Here is a 22,456-nt window from a genome sequence, read left to right on the forward strand (position 1 = left end):
CACCAAGGAGGAGTTCTCGTTGCTCTCCCTTTGTTGGGGTTTGGGATACTTTTCAGTCCAGTACAGATACAGTGACCCACTGTTCCTTCCTAAGGACCGGTCCTGGATACCATAGTACAACATAATATGCAGTTCAGTGAGGTCCAATCAGCTTCTCTAATTGCATCTTCAGACTCGTAGGCTTTACCATACCTCATCTTGGCAACGTCTAAGAGTCTGAAAATGCAAAGCCTACGAGTCCTGCTTCACTTTTAGAAGTCTACTATAAGGAGATTAAGATTGGCGATTAAGATTATTGTAAGATTTCAGCGATTGAGATTAATTGTGACTTACAGAAGAAGCTTCTTCATCGTTGAAAACAAGTAATCACAGAATTCCAGATATTAAAGAGGACAGAGATCAAAACTCACTCAGTTCTACTGTGAGAACTGAGCGAAGCGTGGTATGAAACCATGTGAAGACGAATCATCCCTGGTGATGAGACCTACCGTGGTCTCATCACCAGGGATGATTTTGCTAAAGAACGTTCCATTGTCCATCTAGTATCGAAACTATTTAAAAGTCCCAGTTAGTCGAGACTCGTTGAATGTTTGTGAGCTTTTCAAAGTAAAAAGAATCCACAAAAATTAGTATTAGTAGTAGTATTTAAAGCAAGGAAGGGAACTTATTCTGCATCTTCCAAAAAAAACTCACATTAATCTCATTGTGAATAAGTGTGCGTCAAATTCCTCCTGGAACTTTTCCAAACTTCGTCTCGGTTGTCAGCTTGCTGGCAACTCATTCTAACCTTTCACAACAAGCCGCCGAAAGTAATTAATTTCATAAGATGTAGTCTTCTACATCTTATAAGTGCTTCAAAATTGCATGGAACAAATGTAATAGCAAATTAAATATGAAAAATTATCGTATAAAATGTCTCAGAAGTCTTTATTTCCCAGTTATTAAAGAGTAATCATAAATTAGAAAATGATGTGAAATGAAAAAATATTTTATGTTCAAATTTATATAATAAAAATATGATAGTGTAAAACGGACTTTAAATAGTGCAAAACATGTACCAAAACCGACACGAAAGGTTTTGTTTTATTACACGACTCATACCAATTACTCAGTTGTAAGTACTGGGAAGCAAATAATTTGTATTTTCTTATATACGTTTTTTTACATCCATATACTACAAAGAAACCACAGGCTTTAAACGTATATAAGAAAATACAATTTATTTGCTTCCCTCCTCACATAGGTAACTATCCAGTTGACCTTTGAATCTGTCAGCCTCAACTACCTGCGAAGGCAACTTGTTCCAGCAATCAACGACTCGCTGGCTAAAAGAAAACTTCTTACAATCTGATCTAAACCTCAATCCCTGTAATTTGAATTTATGGTCCCTAGATTTGGATTTCTTTATAACAATGAGAATTCCACCTTCATTCATTTTATTAATCCCTCTCAGAGCCTTATAAACCTCAATCAGGTCACCATATGACCGCCCTTTTGCCAATCTCACCATGCGAGTTGACCGCCTTTGGACCATTTCAACAAGCTCAATATATTTTTTCAGATGAGCTCCATACTTGAACACAGTGTTCCAAATGTGGTCGTACAATTGCCTTATACAGTGGGACCATGATCTCTATTTCTACATGGTACCATTCGAAAAATCATTGATAGTATAACATGGGCTTTCCTGGCTGCCTGTTTACACTGCTCAGAAAACTGCTTATATCTCTCAGACCCCTTTCTTCCTCTACTGTTTTTAATTCAATCCCACCTGACATATTCTCCAAATTGGGGGCATTATAACGATGCTGTGCATTATGTTAACAGCACGCTGGCAGACGATTGATGCTGTTTTGGTATCATCCAGACGGTCCCTGGCCGTTTCCATGTGCCAGAAATGATAACTAACTAGTAATAGTATATGGTATGCTAGAAATTAACTATACAGTATTGCGATAGATAGTGGGGTTGCAAGGAAAGCTGGCTGGGACCGCCTTTAATAAATAAAAAAAAATCCCACCAAGTGCATAATTTATTTTTAGGTTGCTGTTCCCAAGTGTAAGACCTAGCATTTTGCTGCATAAAAACATAGCTGCCACCTTTCTGACCATTCTTGCACCCTGTGTCATCTTGAAGGAGCTCTGCTTGGTACTGATCATTAACTACTCTACAAATCTTTACGACGACTCCAAATTTTGACATCGTTTATGAAAATCAGAAATAATAATGGTCCAAGAACCTTGGGGACCACCACTTCTGACTTTACACAAATTTGAAGAATATCTGTTAATCACAACCCTCTGCCTTCTATCCTGCAGCCACCCAGTAATCCATCTTAGAATTTTTCTAGTAATCCCAACGTGTTTTCCAGCTTATACAATAACCTCTCATGAGGGACTGAGTCAAATGCCTTGCTAAACTCCAAATAAACTATGTTTATTTGGAGTTTAGCAAGTTTATTTCGAGTTAATGAGTAACTGTGTCGAAATAGCTTACTAAGTTAGTTAATCATGATTTTACTCTAACAAAACCATATTGTACGTTGTATGTATGTTATGCCATATCTATCTAAATGTTCCTGGATTGCTGTCTTAATCATTGCTTCCAATATTTTCCCTGCCACTGAAATCAGGCTAATTGGTCTGTAGTTACCAATTTCGCTCGTAGAACCTTTTATGTATTAGTGATACGGTAGCACTTCTCCTCTCCAAAGGAATCTCTCCCAAGTCCAAAGATGTCTTCGTATAACATCAATGGTTCAATACACTCCCTGGCGTCCTCCCTCAAAATTATGAGCTATATGCCATTAACATCATGAGTCTTACTTGCCTTATGCTTTAAAGTTTTTCAAATAAACAGTCATCTCTAATTTCGAAATCACAAATTTCATTTGACTCAGCCTTACTTGCACAGCCATTTCTCAAAATGAAGAGTCTTTCTTCAGAAAAGACGGAGGCAAAATACCTGTTCAGCTCAATCGCAACATCAGCTGGGTTTTCTAAGGATTTGCCACACAGTGGTCCGATCTGATTCGCTTTTTTCTTCGTTGTATTCACATACCTGAAAAATACCTTGTTCCCATTCTTTGCTGTCTTAGCCAGCGCTTTCTTACACTCAGCCTTGGCCTCTAACCTTATCTGTGATTCTATTACAAATCAACTTGTATCTGTTGTAGGCTGCAGCAGTTTTCATCGCTGTGTAACTACCCCATTCTATCTTTTTCTGTTCTGTTTGACCTGCCAGCTCCATATTAATCCATTTCGACATCCTCCTCTTGCAATAATTTTTTAATGGTATGTATGCTTTCATGGCTTCTGTGATATTTTTTTTAAAGGTGTTCCATAATTCAAGTGTATTCGCCTTCACTCTGCAACTGTCCAATTAATAGATGCCATATAGCGCCTTGAACTGTCAAGATCCCCTCATTTTAAATTAAAACCAGTGCCTTTACTGCAACATTTTCTTCATCTTCCAACTGATGCACGATCATTACCTGCCAATGGTTCCCGTATTTTAAGCCCTGTGAGGTCATCTAAATCGTGAGCAGTGATGAAATCAAGAATATTCTCACCTCTAGTATTATTCTCTGAAATGCTGGTACAAATAATAATCATCTAGTTTATTTAGAAAAAAATTCCGAAGATGTCTTTCCCCCGGATTATTCCAATCAATCTAGGGCAGATTGAAGTCAACCATAATAAGACATTCGTGCTAGCTCATTCCATCTGCATGTGGAGACTTGTCATACTCCTCACAATCCTCTGATCTATATATTACTCCTACTCTCATTATACCTTTGCTTCAAAACTCAAGCCACATGGATCTATGCTGACTTCAGACTCAGCAAAAGCTCTTTTCGTACTGAGGCTGCTTTTGATAAGAAACATGACACCACTACCACCCCTTCCTTCTATCATCCCTATCTTTTCTAAATACATTATACATTATACCCCTGGAACTCGTCATTACCAATTTCCAGGTGGCACCACGTTTCCGTTAGCCCAATTATATCAGCATTAGTTGTCCTAGCCAGGAGTTCAAATTCAACCATTTTATTGACAACTCTCCAGACATCACTGTAGACACAGTTAAGACTAAGCATTCTTCTATAGTTTACTTAGAATAATACTTACACTCTTTGAAGTTGGAGTTATTTAAGCTTGTTTCCCTATCCTTCTCATCCAACTATTTGAAACGTTGCTACCCTTAGAACATCTTGCCAACATTGTTTGTTGTGGCAACAAAAAAGAATTGTTGAGGTAGTGCAAGCAATACTTAGGCCCATATCATCAGGTAAACGCGGATCTATATTAACGTTCTACCCTCGCCTAACTAGCAGTTCCCCTGAGCCTTTAAGGTATCCTCAGTGATACTGGCAAAAATCCTTGCACCACCTTTGTTCAAATGAATACTAGCTCTACAAAATAGATTCCTTCTACCTACAAGTGCATGCCAAGATGATAAAAATCCCCTCCCCCCCCCTAGAGTCTTTTAGATTACCTCAAGTCTCGAGTTAATCCTCAAGGCTTTCAACAGATAATCCTTCCTGTTGTGTCTGGGCAGAATTGCAGACACATACATATTCTGACCTAACTCGTGGCATTTTTTCAGCATGGTCCTATATCCAACAAATGGTCAGATCGAGTTCATTTAATATTGTTAGCCCCCACATGAACAATATTGCACTCTTTACCCCCCCTCCCCCCTTTAAACTCTGAAAATCTGTTGGTAATGTTACTGCTCTTGGCAAACACATCCTGGTTCTGCTCCACCTATCGTTATTACAAAAATATTACTCGTTTCCCAGAGAAGAATAATTATTTTGTAGCTGCTCTTCGTAGTTACGCTAAATAATTTTCAACTCGATGAGTACAAGTATCTCCTACCAAAAGTACCAAAAGATTGTCAGGTGACATTAAATATTTCACCAACAAGCGAATCAAGGACATTACATGAATTATAGCTGTAAGGATTTTACGGTACTCCTTGTAGAAGAATTGTTGCCACAAAATATGAATTCTTCCCTTTAGGGAGAAACTTTTGTCAGTGGTTTATTTTGCAACGTTCACGTGATCTTCAATTTCTCAGCCATGTTCTGGTTAAGGATGAATCGTTTTACAATAAATGGTAATCTCAACTCTCAAGGACTCATACCTGAGTTGAAGAAACCCCGCATACGATGACCAGTCTCGTTATCAGCCTACCTTTTCCTTTATTGTTTGGTATGGTGTTCATGGGGACAACCTTACTGGTCCTTATTTCTTACGACGAAGGCTTTCAGGAATAGAATACCTACATTTTCAGCAGAATAATTTGTGAGAACCGTTGGAAGACATACCCCTTAAGAACTGGCCAAAGGTGTGATTTATGCACAAAGGTGCACTGTCCAGTTTTCCGGAATATTTCAGACTTTTTAAAGTAACCAGTACATTAATCGATGGATTGTTCGAAACTGCCCTGTACGATCATGACGATCACCCGACCTTAGATTACTTTGTGAGGGGTCCCATGACATCGATGGTGAATTCTACGCGTATTACCACACAAGACAATCTAAGAAATCTTATTTTGGAAGCTGCTGAAACCATTAAGCATAAAAAAAAAGACTGTCACATTAGGGCCATCCATGTACTAACTTATATGTCAATGTATATATGTCCATAAATTGCGTGTGTTCTTTGGTCGATTTGCCTGTTTTCTGGACAAAAAAAAACAATTTTCCGCGACAAGTGGAGGATCTTGCTGTCCACGGCTAAGACCGACTAACCCAACCGCGCAATTAAAAAAGCTGATAGAAGTTCTTCGTCTCATTGACGAGTTTCGAATTCGGGTTTATTTTCAGGGGATGTGAGGAGGATGGTGATTATAGCCACTGTGCTACCGTTGCAGATACCAAAACTTTTGAGATTATGTCTATTGGAACTTTCTCTCATTTTTGGCTGCAGAACATTCTTCTACATTTGTTCCGGGTAATTTTAGAACGTCCTATATAATATTAATGTTGATCAACAAATGTTGATCCTTCTATCCAACTGCTTTATAACCTCGTCATGGTAATTTACCTGAGTTTCCAAGCACGATCTCTCAGAAAATCATGCTAAGATCCGTTTGGGATGCCATTTTATTCAAGATGGTCCTACATTGAATCGCCACAGACTCTAATATTACCATCCACAAAAGTCAAATACACCGGTCTATAATTGCCCATCGCTCCTTAATTTCCCCCTTATGGATTGGTAGACATTGCCACTTTTCCAGTACAAAGAAATAATCCTTGAATCTAATGCTGATGAGCTGATCAGTTGGATGCACTCACTACTTTTTCAGTATAACTGTATATATACCATCCACCCCTGGACTTTACTCTCTTAACATCAGTCTATCTGTAAAACATCAAACAGGCGCTATTCGGATATTAGGAGCGCGCCTGATGGCACCACCTTCTTGATCTTTCAAGAGGCCCATCCAGTTTACTCTCTGCTTTTTTGTATTCATATACAATATCGTTAAATCGATTTCCGGTTGGCTTTGCGTGTGGAACAGGGTTTTTCTTCAATACAGATTGTTCCTTTTAATCATGAATGTTCTAAGGAAAGCCTAACACTGTTATTTCTTCTGTATTTCAACAAATGAAAATAGCGTTTCCTTTCTAACCTAATGTTTATTTCTACCAGTTGCTTCTTGTAAATGAAGACCACCTGTGTAAATAAGTTTGAAACATTTCTTCCTCTCTCTCTCTCTCTCTCTCTCTCTCTCTCTCTCTCTCTCTCTCTCTCTCCATATGTTCTACAATACCGCTGTAACGTATTGCTTAATGTTCTTTTCTTAGTGGACACTTCCCTCATACTTTATGTCTTTCACAGCTTTTATCAAGAACACGTTGCTTGTGTCTTTCTCTACCCTCTACAGCCACATTTAGCTCCAAGTGGCTATTTCGTCTCTTCCTTCACTGAAATATTTGACAAGAACGCCATTATCCTATTTCGGAAACTACTGCAAAGTCAGCGTTGGCTATTTTAAAAGATCTCTTGCACAAATGAGTTGTTTCATGCGCGGATGATTTTGAAGAGGTTATTTCAAGTGTAGTGTAATCTTTCTTCAACATTCTTTTCTTTTCTTGCTAGCAAGCTGCGGATATTCTACCGTCGGCTTGCCTGTTTCAAGGGATGAAAAACCGATAAACTCAAATGACTTAAGAATAATATTAGTCCTGGAATTCAAACCCAAGCCTTTTCCACACGATTATGAATAGATGAAAAAGAAATTAAGAATACGAAGAGATTACCCAGTACCATTTAAAATCTGAGAAATCTTGCATTTTGGATTTGTTGAACACTGTTGGTTCACCATAAGGATAGCCTGACTAGCTAAAATAAATTAGTGGCTCAAATACACTCGCTGACAAAAAAAATTAGAAACCTTTATTCGGTATCTAGTAAGGCCTTCTTCTGCCCGGTGTAGCCCGAACACATCGTGGCATGGATTCCACTAGTGTCTCAGGGAGTCTAGCTTCCAATCTTCTGATCATTCTTCCATCAAGATTTTAGCCAGTAGAGACTTGAGAAGTTCTCTGACGGATGACGCTAGACTCCTCCCATTTCATATACACATTCCAGACATTATCAATTGGATCCAGTTCTGGAGAAATAGGTGGCCAGTGCAAATTTTACAAATTGTGAAAATGTTTCTCGAATCCTTCAAATACAATTTTTGCACCGCGGATAGTTACATTATCGTCACTGCAAGATGAACTTGGTTCTTTACGACCTTCTAATGCATGAGCAGACCCGGTCTGTGCCAACAGAACATATTCTATACCATGATACTACCTCCAGCCTCTTGAGTGGTGTACACAGGATATTCTGGATGCATGACTTCAAGAGATTCACGCCTCACTTTCAAAAAAATGCTAATCGGACTCGTCAGACCACATGATCTTTTTCCATTTATCCACAGTCTAGCCTTGGCCTTGGTGGCACCATTCCAGCTGAACCTTTCGATTTATTACGAAAAGAAGTGAATTTCCTATAGACACACGAATACTAAATCTCCGGTCTTTTAACTTCCAACACATAGTTTGATGAGAAATTGCTCTTTCTTTCTTTGCTTAAATTGAACTTTTCAGTCTTTCCAAAGAGAGACTTTCTGAGACTTTTCAGTCTTTCCAAAGAATGAGGAGCTGCATTCTCCCTTTATCTTCCACTTATTTTATTCTTTTGAAATGGTTTATTTCGATATGCCAACGATTTTCTTATTTCGTCTACCTCATGACCGGATCGACCAAGAAGCCCTCAGGAAAACTACAGTATTTATCAGATACCAAGGTATTTGTGATCATATCACGTGACAACTTTTATTCCCATACCATACGTTTTATTATCTTTTGAAAATTAAACATACTCACAGTTTAAAGGGATTTTAATTTTTGGCTAGTGAGGGTACTTTACAATAAATATGATTTGTGTACTCGAACTATGAAAATTTGATAGATATATTAAACAGTTAAGGAGACAGTGAGAAACTTGGGACAAGCATAAGAGACATGTATAGGGGTTGCATAAGAATTACCAAAAAGGTCACATTACAGAAGTCGGTACAAGATGCTCGAAAATATGGTCACATGACTTCAGTACGGCGTATGATCCTCTCGAACGACTAAACACGCCTGATAGTGGTGAACCATGCTCTATATAAGGGTACCCATAAGATTCTGTGGCAATAAATCCCATTCTTCAACCAGCGCAGACCTTAGCTCACCAAGTGACCGAGGCGTTGGCTGTTGGCGTGCAATGCGATGCCCAAGAACGTTTCACACATGTTCGATCGGATTTAAGTCTGTTGATCGTGTTGGCCACTGCACTCGTTGGATATCTTCAGTTTCAAGATAATCCTCTACCACTTGAGCTCTATGTGAAGTGGCGTTGTGAATGAAAAGAAAATCTGAGTCAGCCGCACCCCTAAAAAGTCTCACATAGGGTTCGAAGATCTCTTCTCGTACCTCTGTTCAGTTACGTTACCTCTATCAAAAACATAAAAAGGGGTGCGGCCGTTGATCATTATTCCGCCCCATACGAGAACACCACCTCCACCGTCCCTTTCTCTGATATTGGAGGGATGGTACTGCATTCCTCGTTGTCTCCAGATGAAATAGCGTCTAGAATCTGTATGTAGGTAAAACGGGACTCATCAGAGATGAGACCCGTACCCCATTTGTCAGGGCTCCAAGTCATCCCATTTGTCAGGGCTCCAAGTCATCCCATTTGTCATGGCACCAGTTTCGACGAGCTCTGCGGTGGTTTCTGGTTAATTGTATACAAACCGCTTGCTTCATTGCGTAGAGTCCACTTGAATTGAGCCTTCTTAACACAGTCCGGTTGAAAATGTTTACACCTGTGGCAGCAGCAACCTCAAGGAACAGTTGATGACAGGGTCCTGTAGGGTCCTGTCCTGTTAGAGCCAGATAGCGGTCTGTTCTGGTTGACTTAGCCCACGAGCGACTTTTGCCAGCTCTTCTGATGGTTCCAGTCTCTTGAAACTGTCGACACTCCATGACACATTAAGCCAACTTGCCACATGCGACTGACTGGCGTCAAGTCATCCAACCGCCCGCCATCTCAAAGAATCATCTAAAAGATTATCACTTGCCCTCCTAAGTACTGGAGATGTGGCTATTCCACTGAGCAGACCAAAAAAACGGGAATCAAGTGATGTGGTCACAACCCGCGTGTTTATGGGCATGAATGATTTGCATAATGTACGGCCCTGTGAGTTGGTAGACCGATTTCTATTGGATACTGGGAATTTGCATGCCAGGATGCATATATATCAAATATTCGCCATTGGCAGCACTGTTCACAATGAAAAACATTTTATTAATTAAAAACATTTGCTCTGTTAATTTTGTTGAGCAGTGTAGTTCAAATATAAAAACAATTCCTGTGTAAAACAAGCCTTAAAAAATTCTGTGCTCCCCAATTGGAAAATATTACAGTTCGATTCCAGTCAATAATGCGAGGGACTTTTGAATAGCATTTTTGCACAAAGTGGATGAGTTATTTGATCTCAGGCGAGGATCACATGGTTTTTCATCCATCAAGCAGTCAAGTCGACCCCAGAATACATAAAATTCACAGACACAGTATACTGCCGCCTCATAACCTTAGTTGCTTTGATGATAACACACGCACACTAGACCTAACCTTTATTAGCATAATAAGAGACATGAAGGATGCATATAAACAGAGAACAATAACAATGCAGAATAAACAACTAACTTTGTAATAACAATTGTAGAGAATTGCCAGTGGAGTGGTCCTCATAATGAATACTTATGTTTACGAAAAATAAAATCCCACTGCATAAAAGTAAAGAATTCATTTCGTTATGAAACACTGTCTCGAAGTAAAGTGGCCAATCATAGCTCCCCACTAAGTCTCAAGCAACAGGCGCCCCTTTGTAATTTCAATAGTAGTGTTGATTGATCACTTTCATAACGAACCTACTGGTCTGAGTTGCTAACTGCGCAGTGAAATTCAGCAACTTTCTGATTCTAACCCAATCTGGTAGGTTCATTATAAGAGTGATCAATCAACGTTGCCATTCGGTTACAAAGGGCTCCTGTTGCTCCATAGTCAGTAGATGACATAATTGACTATTTTCCTTCTGTACAGTCCTTTCATATTTGGTAAACGTGACTAGTTATTATAGGGTTTAGGTCCATCAACAACTAGATTATATTGCGCTGTATATATTATGTTTCTAAACTGCGCATGTTCTGTGGTCGATTTTCCTGTTTGCTGGACGAAAAACCCGGACGGGAGAAAAAACCATGCTACCTCGCCTGAGATCAAATAACTCATCCACGCGTCATTGACACTAACAAAAGGAACATTTCATGACCCTCAACGAGTCATATCGTGTCACAGATGGTGTATTGCAGCCGAAGACCAAACTGGGTTTCACCTCTGTCATCAAAAATCATGAAGGTACAGATACAATGGGCTCACGAATATCAACACTCTGGCGAGTTGAAAAAACGTTTCCTGGTAATCTTAAATTCGTTGTCTAACAATTTCCAGTTTCTGCTTTTTTGTGCTCATCATAGGACCACATGGTGCAAATAGCACGAGTCCACGGGCCCATCCTGCCAGGTGTCAACAATGCAGGTTGGTAGAAGTGTGTAATAGCATGGAGAAATAATTTCGTGGTGCATATCAGTCCCTTGATACCAGTGCAGCAACGTTCAGATGCAACAGATTTCGATCCTGCTCATCCCTTGATGGCTGCAGTGTATCAATCTGCGGATGAGTTCTTCAAACAGGATATTGTACCATCTCACAAGCAAGGGATTGTACAGAATTGGTTCCAGGAACATTTTGAGGTCATGCCACGAACAATCCAAGCTGTTCTGGAGTACAGAAGGATCCTAGTCGCGGAAAAGACCTGAGTTCGAATCCCATCAATGACGGGTGGAATTTTTATGGGTCTTTTTCGCAACGTGACTTAGTTTTTCGGTCTCAGGCGAGGGTTGCACGGTTTTTTCTTGCGGAAACTCGGGTTTTACGTCCACCAAATTGACAGAACAGACGCAGTTTACAGACATATGTATATATATGGCATAATATGGTCAAAGTTATTGATGCATCTAAACATATCACAACAACAACAACTTCCGAATAATGTTCGATTTGCCTGACTGTATGGTACCCATGCAGTACCAACACAAGATAAGTGCATTAAAGGTAGTCACTGTTACTAATGTAACAAGATATTGATTTTAAGAAAGTTGTTTTGGTAAAGTATTGTCATTTGTGTCAATGATGGACATGGTACGGATGTATTCTGTTGCTATGCCTAGTCTTAATAGGATGCACTCAGGTTTGTCATAGAGAATAGACTTGAAGATTGTTAACGAGTTTTCCAGCCACCCTGTTCATCTATCTCATTACTCAATATTCTACAGAGAGGTATTTATTAATTTAAATTGCAGGAGTTGAGGACTAAAGATGAGACATAGAGCAGTTCATTTAGATGGTGTGCATATTTTCATCATCCTACTCTCCTCTGTGATGTAGGTTGAAGAAAGATCCACACTGTCGGTGGACTTCTATAACGGACTACACTTTAGGACCAATCTCTGATTCCTGGAAATGTCTCGAAAGTCTGTGGACAAATGTACGATCAATACTGAATCATGTGGATATATTTGCTCCAAGCTGACCAACTATCTAGTCTGTCAATGGTTGTCCAGCGCAAACATTCAGACAGGCGGGTCCTTTCAGACATTTATAGTACATTAGCAACCCTGACGTCGCTGGTTAGTTTGCCCAATAATGAAGAAACTCGACTGCAATACCGTGGAGGTAGGCCACGTTGATTTGTATGCTTTTTTTTTTTTTTTTTTTTTTTTTAAATTGGCTCCATTTCTTGGTTATGCAATGATCTATATTTGTAATATGTGTGCAAATACACACTCTACAGTCCAAATATCATGATCACCCCTATATTTTAGCAATCAACCGTTCCTCCCTCCTGGTGGCATATGTGTCGCGGTGAAAACCGTAAAATATAATACTGCAGGTTTGTAGCATGCAGTCCATATGGTACATGATCGACATGGACAAGGGACATGATCTGACGAACTTCGAAAAAAAGGATGATTGTCAAGTACCGGTTGAAAAGGGTATTATTATGGAACTGTGAATCTTGTGGACTGTTCGCGGAGTGTTGTAGTTAGGGTGTGTCCAAGAGAGGATGGATTGTGCACAGGGCAGCCCATGCCTCCTCGTGGTGAATGTTCGTTGTAAACGTAGACGTGGTGAACACAAGAAATTTTCTGTCATCGGCTTGCATGTGGCAAGTCGACTGACGTGAAACGGATGACTGTGGACTTCAGCCAGGGAAGACCAGTGGTGTTTCCAAGATCACGATCTAACGAACCCTCCTCTGTACAAAGTAGTAGGCACTTAGTCAAACCCATGCTTACGGCCACCTACTTGCCTAAAGGTTGCATCTGAATGGCATTGGACTATCGATGACTGAAAAAAATTGCCTTTTCCCGATGAATCACGTTTCTGCTATGTATTGTGGACATTCAGTACAGCAAAAAACTGGGGTGGGGAGGGGAAGAGGGCTATCAGTGGTTCTAGATGAAAAAAAAATACGTGTTATGATTCAATCTGACATGAAATTTTCCATGCGTGATAAACAGGCCACTAGGAAGGCACATGGCATTGTGTCTATGATTTATTGGACCTTTGCTAGTAGGGTGTAATATATCATTATCTTTCTTTACATGGCGATGGTTAGACCGCATTTGGAATATTGTATTCAAGTCTGGACACCGCAACTATTTTTTAAAATTTATTATTATTATTAAAACCTTTTTCTTCTTTATGGGGTTTACCGCCCTGTGACGGGCACTGGTACCAAGTGCATGGGGTGTTTGGTTGAGTGTGGTATCCTACAAGTGTTTCAGGTTTGCAGCTTTCTGCAGTTCCACGTAAGTGTTCCCTAGGAGGCCTATTGCTGCTAGGTTCTTATGGAGGATCTTTGCCACCATGCCGGTGGTTGACACGGTAAATCGGGATGATCATTGTTCATTATGCCACATATCTTTCACTTCCTGTTTTATGTTTGGGTACTTCCTGACCTTTTGCTCATATGTTTTCTGGAGGTTGCTGGTGTTGAGCACCGCTGTGTCGATCAGGTAGATAGCCATTTCCTTCTTGTCGATGAGGGTTATGTCTGGCCTGTTGAGTGGAATCGCCTTGTACGTTATTATGGCACTGTCCTGGTATGGACTGTGAGTAGAGGTTTCAAGTATAGCCTGAAGCTCGTACTTGTAATGCGGTAAACTTTCTTTGATCAGCTGGTATTTTTGCGCTTGCTTCTAATGTATTATCCTGGCCACTTTGTTGTGTCCGTGAATGTACTCCGTCTCGGTGATCACCCTGCTGGGGCAAGGTGTTTCTGGGGCAAGGTGGCATCGACGACATGTATCATTTGTTACTCCGGAGTTCTTGGCGAGGTATCTCCTGTAGTTCCTAGTTTTGATTACGTGATCTTGAATGGCGAGCATGAATCCTTCGGTCTCGGGGAAGAGCTTTCTTTTCGTGAGCCCAACGTTGGAAGCCGTCTTATCTATGTAGTCTTGATGGAGGTCATTGTAATGTTTGCCTGGAATGTCTTCTTCGGCCATCTTTCTGTCTTTGTTTCTTCTGTGTGAATGGTCTCCTTGTTGAGGTTAGTGCTGTGTTTTCCTGGAAGTAATCCCGCAGGTTCTTAATCATTTCCTCTTGTTCGATGAGGTCAGTCAATCCCTCTCCTTCCTTCGTTACGGGCTATGGTGAGTCCCTCGATGGCTGACTTCGGGTGGTATTGGCGGCTCTTGGTTATCATTATACTGGTCGACTTCACAATCTCCAGCTTGGTGTTGGTCCAATCAACGATCCCAGAGGAGTACGTACGTTAGTACAATGGCTGCAAAAACACCAGCTGATCAAAGATCATGTTTATGACTGTGAACGCGTTCCGACCAATGAGTTTTGATTTTAGCAGGCTTCTCAGTCTCTGATGATATTTCTCAGTTAGATGGGCCTTGATCGCCTTGTTTTCTAACTGGTGGGCTTGCATCATCCCCAAATATTTGTCTTCCCCTCTGTCTTAGCTTCAGTCTCTTCACCGGTCTTCAGCTGGTAGTTTTGTCCGACAAGATGTCCTTGACGTAATTCATGTCTTCCATTTGTCTAGGCCAAACTGCATCTTAATGTCAGTGCTGAACTCTTCGGTGATCCAGAGTAGCTATTGGAGTTGATTGTCATCCATGTACATCAGGGGAGAGATGGTTATTGTTGTTGTTGTAGGGTTTCAGGAGCATCAGCGACTAAGTCTATATTGTTTCTTTTATATTGTCTGTAAGTTGCGTGTGTTCTGTGGTCGATTTTCTGTTTATTGGATGAAAAACTCGAGTTTCTGGGATGAAAAACCATGCTACCCTCGCCAGAGACCAACTAACTCAGCCACGTTGCGAAAAATACCCGTAAAAATTCCTCTCGTCATCGACAGTTCTCAAACTCAGGTCTTTTCCACTCAGTGTGGGGAGGACGGTGATTCTGCTAACTGTGTTACCCACGAGGGTGGGAGAGGGGGGTGTACAGATTCTTCTTTCCTTCTTTTAGGGAGGAAGAACTTGTATATACGTACATATACATGAGCTGATTATTCCTTGCCTTTGCTTTTCGTGTTATGTTGTTCTCTTCTTTCCCTTCCGTCCATCCTGGTGGATGCTACATGGGCAGAGTAAATGGCTGTGCGAATGATGTTTACTCTTACTTTGTTGTTGTTAAGATAATCCAGTATTATTCATCTACTAAGGTGGTGTGTGACGTCCTACACAATTCATTTGGGGATCGGCTTCGGTATTATTGGATCTTTGTGGGGTACATTCGCTCGAATTTTACTAGGGCTTTCTTCCACTCTTCTTTTATTCTAGATATCTGTTTCCACCTCGGCTGCTCCGGGTTGCAGTTATTTTATTTGCTGTTCCTCCTCCGTTTCTGGAGGTGGAATGGTTTTTTACAAGCTTGCAGGAGCTATCAGGTTATTCTTGAAGATGGTCAGACTATTCAGGTCACCGAACTGCTATTCGCTGTTCTGTGACCCGAATAGTCTGGAACCGTTTCAACCACTTAATTTGTAGTTTCGTCCCTGTGCATTATCATGTCTGCCAACCGGGCTAGCCGGATGGGTAAAGTACCTGCCTGGCATAGTGTGCATAGTGTGCATAGTGTTAGGGTCAGGCGCCACCTGTGATTTCTCACATCTGCGCCATATGTACGCTGTGAAGAAATACAGAACTACTGTAAATGCCAGAAAAGTGTTGTCTGTTGTATATGACATATTGCGTTAGGTTCTGTTGGGTGTCCTGGCATTTGGCCGCAGGGCCCCTGGTGGGACCTCACGTTGCCCGCACACACCGCTAGGAGGTAGCCAGGCTGCCCATTATTCTCTGGCTGGTCTCCACCAGTACCTGCCTGGCAACCCAAAGGTCGCGGATTGGAATCACGCCTCGGGCTTGGATCAGAGTAGTGCGGAGGTGCATTATGGCCACAGAAGCCGATGCGCCAACAACTAACAAAAAAAAATTGTCATGTCTAGCTTCGTTACTTCGTAGTATTGCATGACGAATGTATTCATTTCGATGCTCCACTTCATGTGTTGGCTTCTTCTTCCTTGGGAGTGGTCACTAGCCCAGAGTAGAGGGTAGAATGTGTTTAGTGTCAAACAGCACCAGGGGTTTCCCCCATCTCCGCGTTGTAGTTGTGAAACAGAACACTGTCAATGCCAGAGGTTTAAAGGTGTATGGATTTTGTATGTGTGTAGTGTCGTGTATCGTTGTTCCTCTGGTCATTTAGCCGCTGGGCCCCTAATGGGACCCAACGTTGTCCCACTCCGCCCCGTGGAGGCAAACCAGGTACACAAGTAGTATAGTTATTTACTCTGGCAGGTCCTGCCACCCAATTTCCTGAGATTTCAGTGGCGAGGACCTAAAAAAAAAATAATAATAATAAAACGCTATAGATTGGGGTCACCCAAAAGGAGTACTAGTTGGGCGATTTGATGTTATTAAGTTTTTGGGTGTAGGACTAAAGCAATTTGGAGATGATTCGGACGTTCGTTGCAAGTTACAAAAGGGGGGAGACCGAAGACTGGGGGAAAGGATAGAGATACGGGGTCCATAAAGAAGTTAATCCCCAAGTCAGTAGAGCAGGCCCATGCCCCACCAAAGGTAAAAAAGAGGGGCTGCGAGGAAAGACAGGAGTTACCTACCCCTTCCGCCCGGGGAGTGGACTCAAAGGACCACGCAAGGAGGCGTGGCTAGAAAGGCCTAATGGCAGCAGCTGAGCTGTGCTGGTGGTTCTTGTCACTCCTGGGACAAACCAAGGAAGGAGTTTTTTTGAGTTTGTTTTCTGAGAAGTGTGTCATATCCAGGAAGTTTCTTATTTTGATCTTCAATGGGTTGTGTTTGAGTGCCTAACCTAACAGCGAAGACAGCCTACGCAAACTGAGTAAAGGTGGCGTAGCGCTGCTCATCCATTATAATCAGGTGGTCACAATGCCGGGGATTATCTTGGATTTTAGTGGCAAACCTTAGCCGGAACGCGTCATATTCGTGGCAGTCGTACATTACGTGATCCCACGTTTCTTCAGCCCCGCAGTGACACAGTGGATTATCTTCTATATCTAGGGATGTTAGTTATCATTTAAAGGGTCCGTGGCCTGTCAATAGAAATGTAGTATGGAGGACTACCAGGGAGGCTTTGGACTGATGAGGTTCACAGTGGGAATGAACTTTTTGGTTATTAATCCTTTATTGGTCCTGTACATAATTTCAGTGATTCTCTTCCTTTCCTGTTTGGAGTTGTTATCAAGGTTAAGAGCGATGCCTGCTGTTTTGGTGGGAATATTCTTCATCAATCGTTGATACAATCCCCTTCTTATTACCTCTACCTGTAGAGCTGGGATGCTTACTATATGGCACGCCCTTATTACGGCAAGGAGCATAAAACGCTGTATGGAGTCTAGTTTACGACTATTTCGGTCGAGGGATACCCTAGTATACCATACAGAGGCTCCATAGCAAACTATTGGGACAAATTGGCATTATAAATGAGGGCCAGAGCCCGGCGCTTAAGGCCCCAGTCTGAACGGCTTATACGGATGATCATGGCCGAGTCTTTTTTTATTTTCTCTGACATGTATTTCAAGTGAAGATGTTAAATTTAGCTTCATATTTAAGACGATTCCTAAATACTTGATTTATGGGTATAATCTTATGGAGATGTTATCAATTTTGATAACTGGTGGTCTTCAAAGTTGTAGTGTTCCCTTGAGCAATATAGAATTTGTTTTCTCTCCTGAGATCTTTAGTCGATGAATGGCCGCCCAATCCTGAAGCTTAGTTAGTGCGCAATTTGCACTCTCCTCTAGATCAGCTCTTGAGTGACCATGCACTGCCAAAACCAAATCGTCAGCAAACGCAAGGGGATGTTATCAAGAAACATTAGGCTTTAGAGTCATCCCCAAGACGATGGACCAAGAGAAAGGCCTCAGGACCGACACCTGGGGACAGCCTCTGGAGACCTGGCTATTAAGAGATTTGTATCTGGTACTAACATGGACAGTACGGTGTCTCAAGTACACCTAACACAGCTATAAAAGTTGAGAGGTGCTTTGGCTTGACGGAGTCTTCTGAGAATACTTGGCCACTACAGCCGATCAAATGCTCCAGCAAAGTCAACTGTGATGGCTAGCACATACTTGGCTTGAGTGCTTGAAGCAGTAGATATTAATTTATGGAGAGCATCTTCAGTGCTGCAACCAGCTTTGAAACCATACTGAAGTGAAGAAACGAGATTTTCTTTAGAGCAGCATTTTGACAACCTGTTCAGTAGACGCCTTTCCAGAAGTTTGCCGAGGACTGGCAAGAGAGCAATTGGCCTGTAAGATTTTGGCTCTTCAGATGGTTTGTCTGGGTTCTTCAAGATGAGTTTGAGGCATGCCTCCTTCCATATAGCAGAAAAATGGCTTTCCATTAGGCATCTGTTAAAGTTGCGAGCATAGTGTTAGGGAAGTAGGTTGCAAATTTCTTGATAACATCCACCTCGAGGAGGTCATTACCAGGAGTTTTATTTTCTTTACTTTTGTCCAGTGCAGCTATTAGGTCGTGATTTGTAAAAGTATTTTCTGTGGTGTGAGAATCGTTAGCGGTAACAATCTGTAGTTGCTCTTCAGTTAGCTGTGCATCATCTGTTGGAAAGAGGGCATTTAGCATGTTGTGGATAGAGTCCTCCCAAGCAAAGGTGGAAGAACCATCAGGCTTTAGAGTTGTACTGAGGACTTCACCTCTATAGAGTTTGTTCACAACGATGCGATAAACAACTCCCCAGGGGTTATCGTTTCCTGGGATCGAGACCAAATTCTGCCAGGAAGCTTTCTTGCAGCGTCTAATCATTGTAGTGTAACTTAGCGCAGCTGCACTTTCCGATGTTTGTGCTGTGTGGTCTTGCCCTTCAGTTGTAGTAGCCATACAGGAGACAGCGCCGCTCACACCACTGTCGTCCGCGGGTGACTGTCTCCGACTTTTTGAACCGATCCCCTCTGCCTAAGGCCAGGTGGACTTGCTTAAGCTTTGCTTTTAAATGCAGTAGTAGATGGTAGTTATGGAGGCGACACCGTATGGCACCACTTTCTGCCTCAGCCGTCACTTCGACCTTGAGAGGTAGGTCCGATGGAGCGACTTTTCCGCCCGCGATCTTTTTTTTTTCTTTCGCGGTGGGATTCGAACCTGGCTCTATGATATTGGCGTCCCGCGTCGTAAACACTGGACTAATCGCGCCCCTTTATTATTATTTTATTTATTTTTGGCCGATGCAGGAAAAGTTCGTTTCCCCAGCATCATTATGCCTTCCTTATGCTAATACTATTATATCTTAACTCCAAATCTTGTTTTATGAGCATGACTCACATTAAATTTGTTTTTGTTCTAATCTATCCATCCTTTAAATTGTACTTCTATCTCTTAATATCTTAATGGTTTTTTATTTGTTAAAAATTCAATACGTTTTTATTCTACAAATATTTCATGGCTTTTCAGAAATTAATTTGTGCACTGTACCAGATAATTGGCGCTTAGCTAATAATGTCACGTAATAGACTTAAATGAAACGAATTACTGAATTTAATGCTATAATGTATTTCTGAAGATTTTTTTTTCAATTTCCTAACTCAGTTATGGGTATTTTAAAAGTGTTTATCTAAGCAAATCGCCAGAGAAACCTAATTATAAAATTTCAGGTGTGCCTTATTGCCACACAAAATCAATAATCGTCTTTCACCTTTCTATTCAAAACTTTATCATTATAATAAACGTTTTCACAGAATTAATGGCGTTCTGGTGATGCTAATTAATATTCCTGGATGTATTTTGTATAATCAGTTTCATTCTAATTGAGATAGTTGTTCCTACGATTTGTACAAAAATACAGAATACAGGAAATCCATAATAATTATCATTAATGTTCGAATTATTAACATCTTTTCTACCACTAGATGTCGCTCGTGTTTGTAATCTTTTGGTTGGCATCTTTTAAATAGGAATTTTGATTTTTCTTTCTTCACCTTGAAAGGCTGCACCGTTTGGTAAAATTTCAGATACATCGAATATATATTCACTTGCAAAAAAAATTAGAAACCTTTATTTAATATCTAGTACATGGATTCCGCTAGGTGTCTGAGGGAGTCTAGTTCCAGATTTGACCATTCCTCCATCACAACTAATGTCAGCTTCTGTACTGTGATCGATAGAGAACTGGGAAGCCGAAATGCCCTTTCCAACATATCCTAGTGATTCTCAATTGGATTCATATCTGAAGAATTAGGCAACCAGAGTGGATGTTGGAAATGTTCCTCGATCCATTCAGATCCAATTTTTGTACAGTAGACAGTTGTGTTCTCGTCTTGAAAGAATTCATCGCAATACGGGTAAAAATGAACGGGGAAGTTGACCTGATGCGACACAAAGATATTCATTGGAGTAATATGACCTTCTAACAGTATGAACGAACTCAATACGTACCAACAAAACATACCCCATACCACGATGTCAACTCCAGCAGTTTCAATGATGGACAGAAGACAGTCACTCTCGTGGATAGCGCAGTTGGTAGAATCGCCGTGCTCCCTCACACTGGGTGGAAAAGACCCGAGTTCGAGTCCCGTCCATGATATGAGGGATTTTTATTGGCTTTTTCACAACGTGGCTGAGTTAGTCGGTCTCAGGCAAGGGTAGCATAGTTTTTCTCCCGAAAACTCAGGTTTTTCATAAAGCAAACAGAAAATCGACCACAGAACACACGAAATTTACAGACAATATACACGAAACAATATGGCCTCCAGTTGCTGATGCTCCTAAAACCCAATAACAATAGCAAAATAGTCTGGATGCATGGCTTCGTGTGGTTCACGCCACGTTTTCACTCTAGCATTGGTGCAAAAAAGTTTAAATCGACATTCATCAGACCTTTTTCCATGGTTTCCAAGGTCTAATCTTGGATTGGTGACGGTACTCCAGTGGAATCTTTCGATTTTTTGCAGAAAGAGGTGTCTCCTAAAGTTACGACTGTCAGATCCCAGAGTCTTCAACTCCTGCTACATATTTCGGTTGGAAATGGGTCTTTCTTTGCCTAAATTGAATTTTTTCGCCATTTTCTGTACACAGGACCTTCTATAATGACGCACAATTCGATAATTTCGTGTGGTCTCGTTGGAGTACCAACTTTCTGCCATATTTCTTTCTTTGAGAGCTGTATTTTCCTTTCATCTTCCACTTATTGTACACTTTTGAGATGGTTGCTTTCGACATACATGTGATTTCTTTTGTTTTCTCATTTGTGGATCTTGTTAAATGTGCCCCAACAATAACCCGGTTTTTGAAAATCGGAAAAATCCTTTGTCTTCCCCAATCGACTAATAAGCCCAGGAAAGCATATAGTATTTATCTGACACCAAGGAACTTGTGATTAACCACATGACAAGTTATATTTGCATACCGTATGTTAAATTAATCAGTTTACGCCAATTGCAAAAGGATCCTAACTTTTTGGCCAGTGAGTGTATGAGTTCATTAAAAAAAATTTCAGGAAATCTTCAAAAAATCATAAACTCCTTCGTTTATAATTAAGGAATCGCTAAAAAGGCCATAATGACTCTTATTATATCGATCCCACGCAATCCACTCCATCCTAAACACACTAATTTATAAATTATACACTCCGCTACCAAAATATTAGGAAATTATCTATTTAAGAAAACTGGTTGTATTCTTTTGGTCCAATTTTGTATCCACACAAAAAAGATATAAAGGAAAAGGAATGTCAAAATAAAGTTGTTTTCTTAAAATGAAATTAATGAAAACATTGCAACACGTAACGAATCTATCGCTTACCTTCGATTTTCTTAACCTAAACACCACAATACCCAAGATGATTGTAATTGTAGTGCAAAAACTTTGAAAGCCCAACACTAAACTTCGTAACACCATACTGTATTCCACAAAACAGGGGCTATCGCCCAGGCACGTTTCACAACCAGTTCTGCAAGGAAGACAACGAAAATCATCCGGATACACAGTTGCTCCCTCTAGCACCGAGTGACTCCTTAAAGCGGTCAATATATATCCTTCTTCCACCTCTTCACCGGTAAAATAGTTCATACCACTTCCACCGCTATCACCAGGATAATAAAAGCCAGATTTGCAACGACATCTATAGGCACCTCGACGAAACCCCATTCCTGAGATAGGAATACACTGTGGAAGAAACAGAATTAAGAACAAATGCAAATTTAGGAAATCGAAGTGCATTGTAATTAGCAACTAACTAAAATTATTTTTAAA

The 22,456-nt window shown here is 40.8% G+C and overlaps 1 protein-coding gene across 1 annotated transcript in view; it reads right to left on the reverse strand.

The window, feature by feature from the left end:
- The window catches only part of LOC150086516 (metabotropic glycine receptor-like), an 84,603-nt gene that overhangs the window by 19,876 nt on the left and 42,271 nt on the right, over window positions 1-22,456 (reverse strand). Inside the window, exon 4 of the mRNA XM_090372614.1 lies at window positions 22,007-22,369. Within this exon, the coding sequence (XP_090228740.1) occupies window positions 22,007-22,369 (363 nt within the window). The remainder of the gene's footprint in view (window positions 1-22,006; window positions 22,370-22,456) is intronic.

Source organism: Mastigoproctus giganteus, chromosome 4 (assembly GCF_048544385.1).
Source record: "Mastigoproctus giganteus isolate SK-2022 chromosome 4, ASM4854438v1, whole genome shotgun sequence".
Taxonomy (NCBI): Eukaryota; Metazoa; Arthropoda; class Arachnida; order Uropygi; family Thelyphonidae; genus Mastigoproctus; species Mastigoproctus giganteus.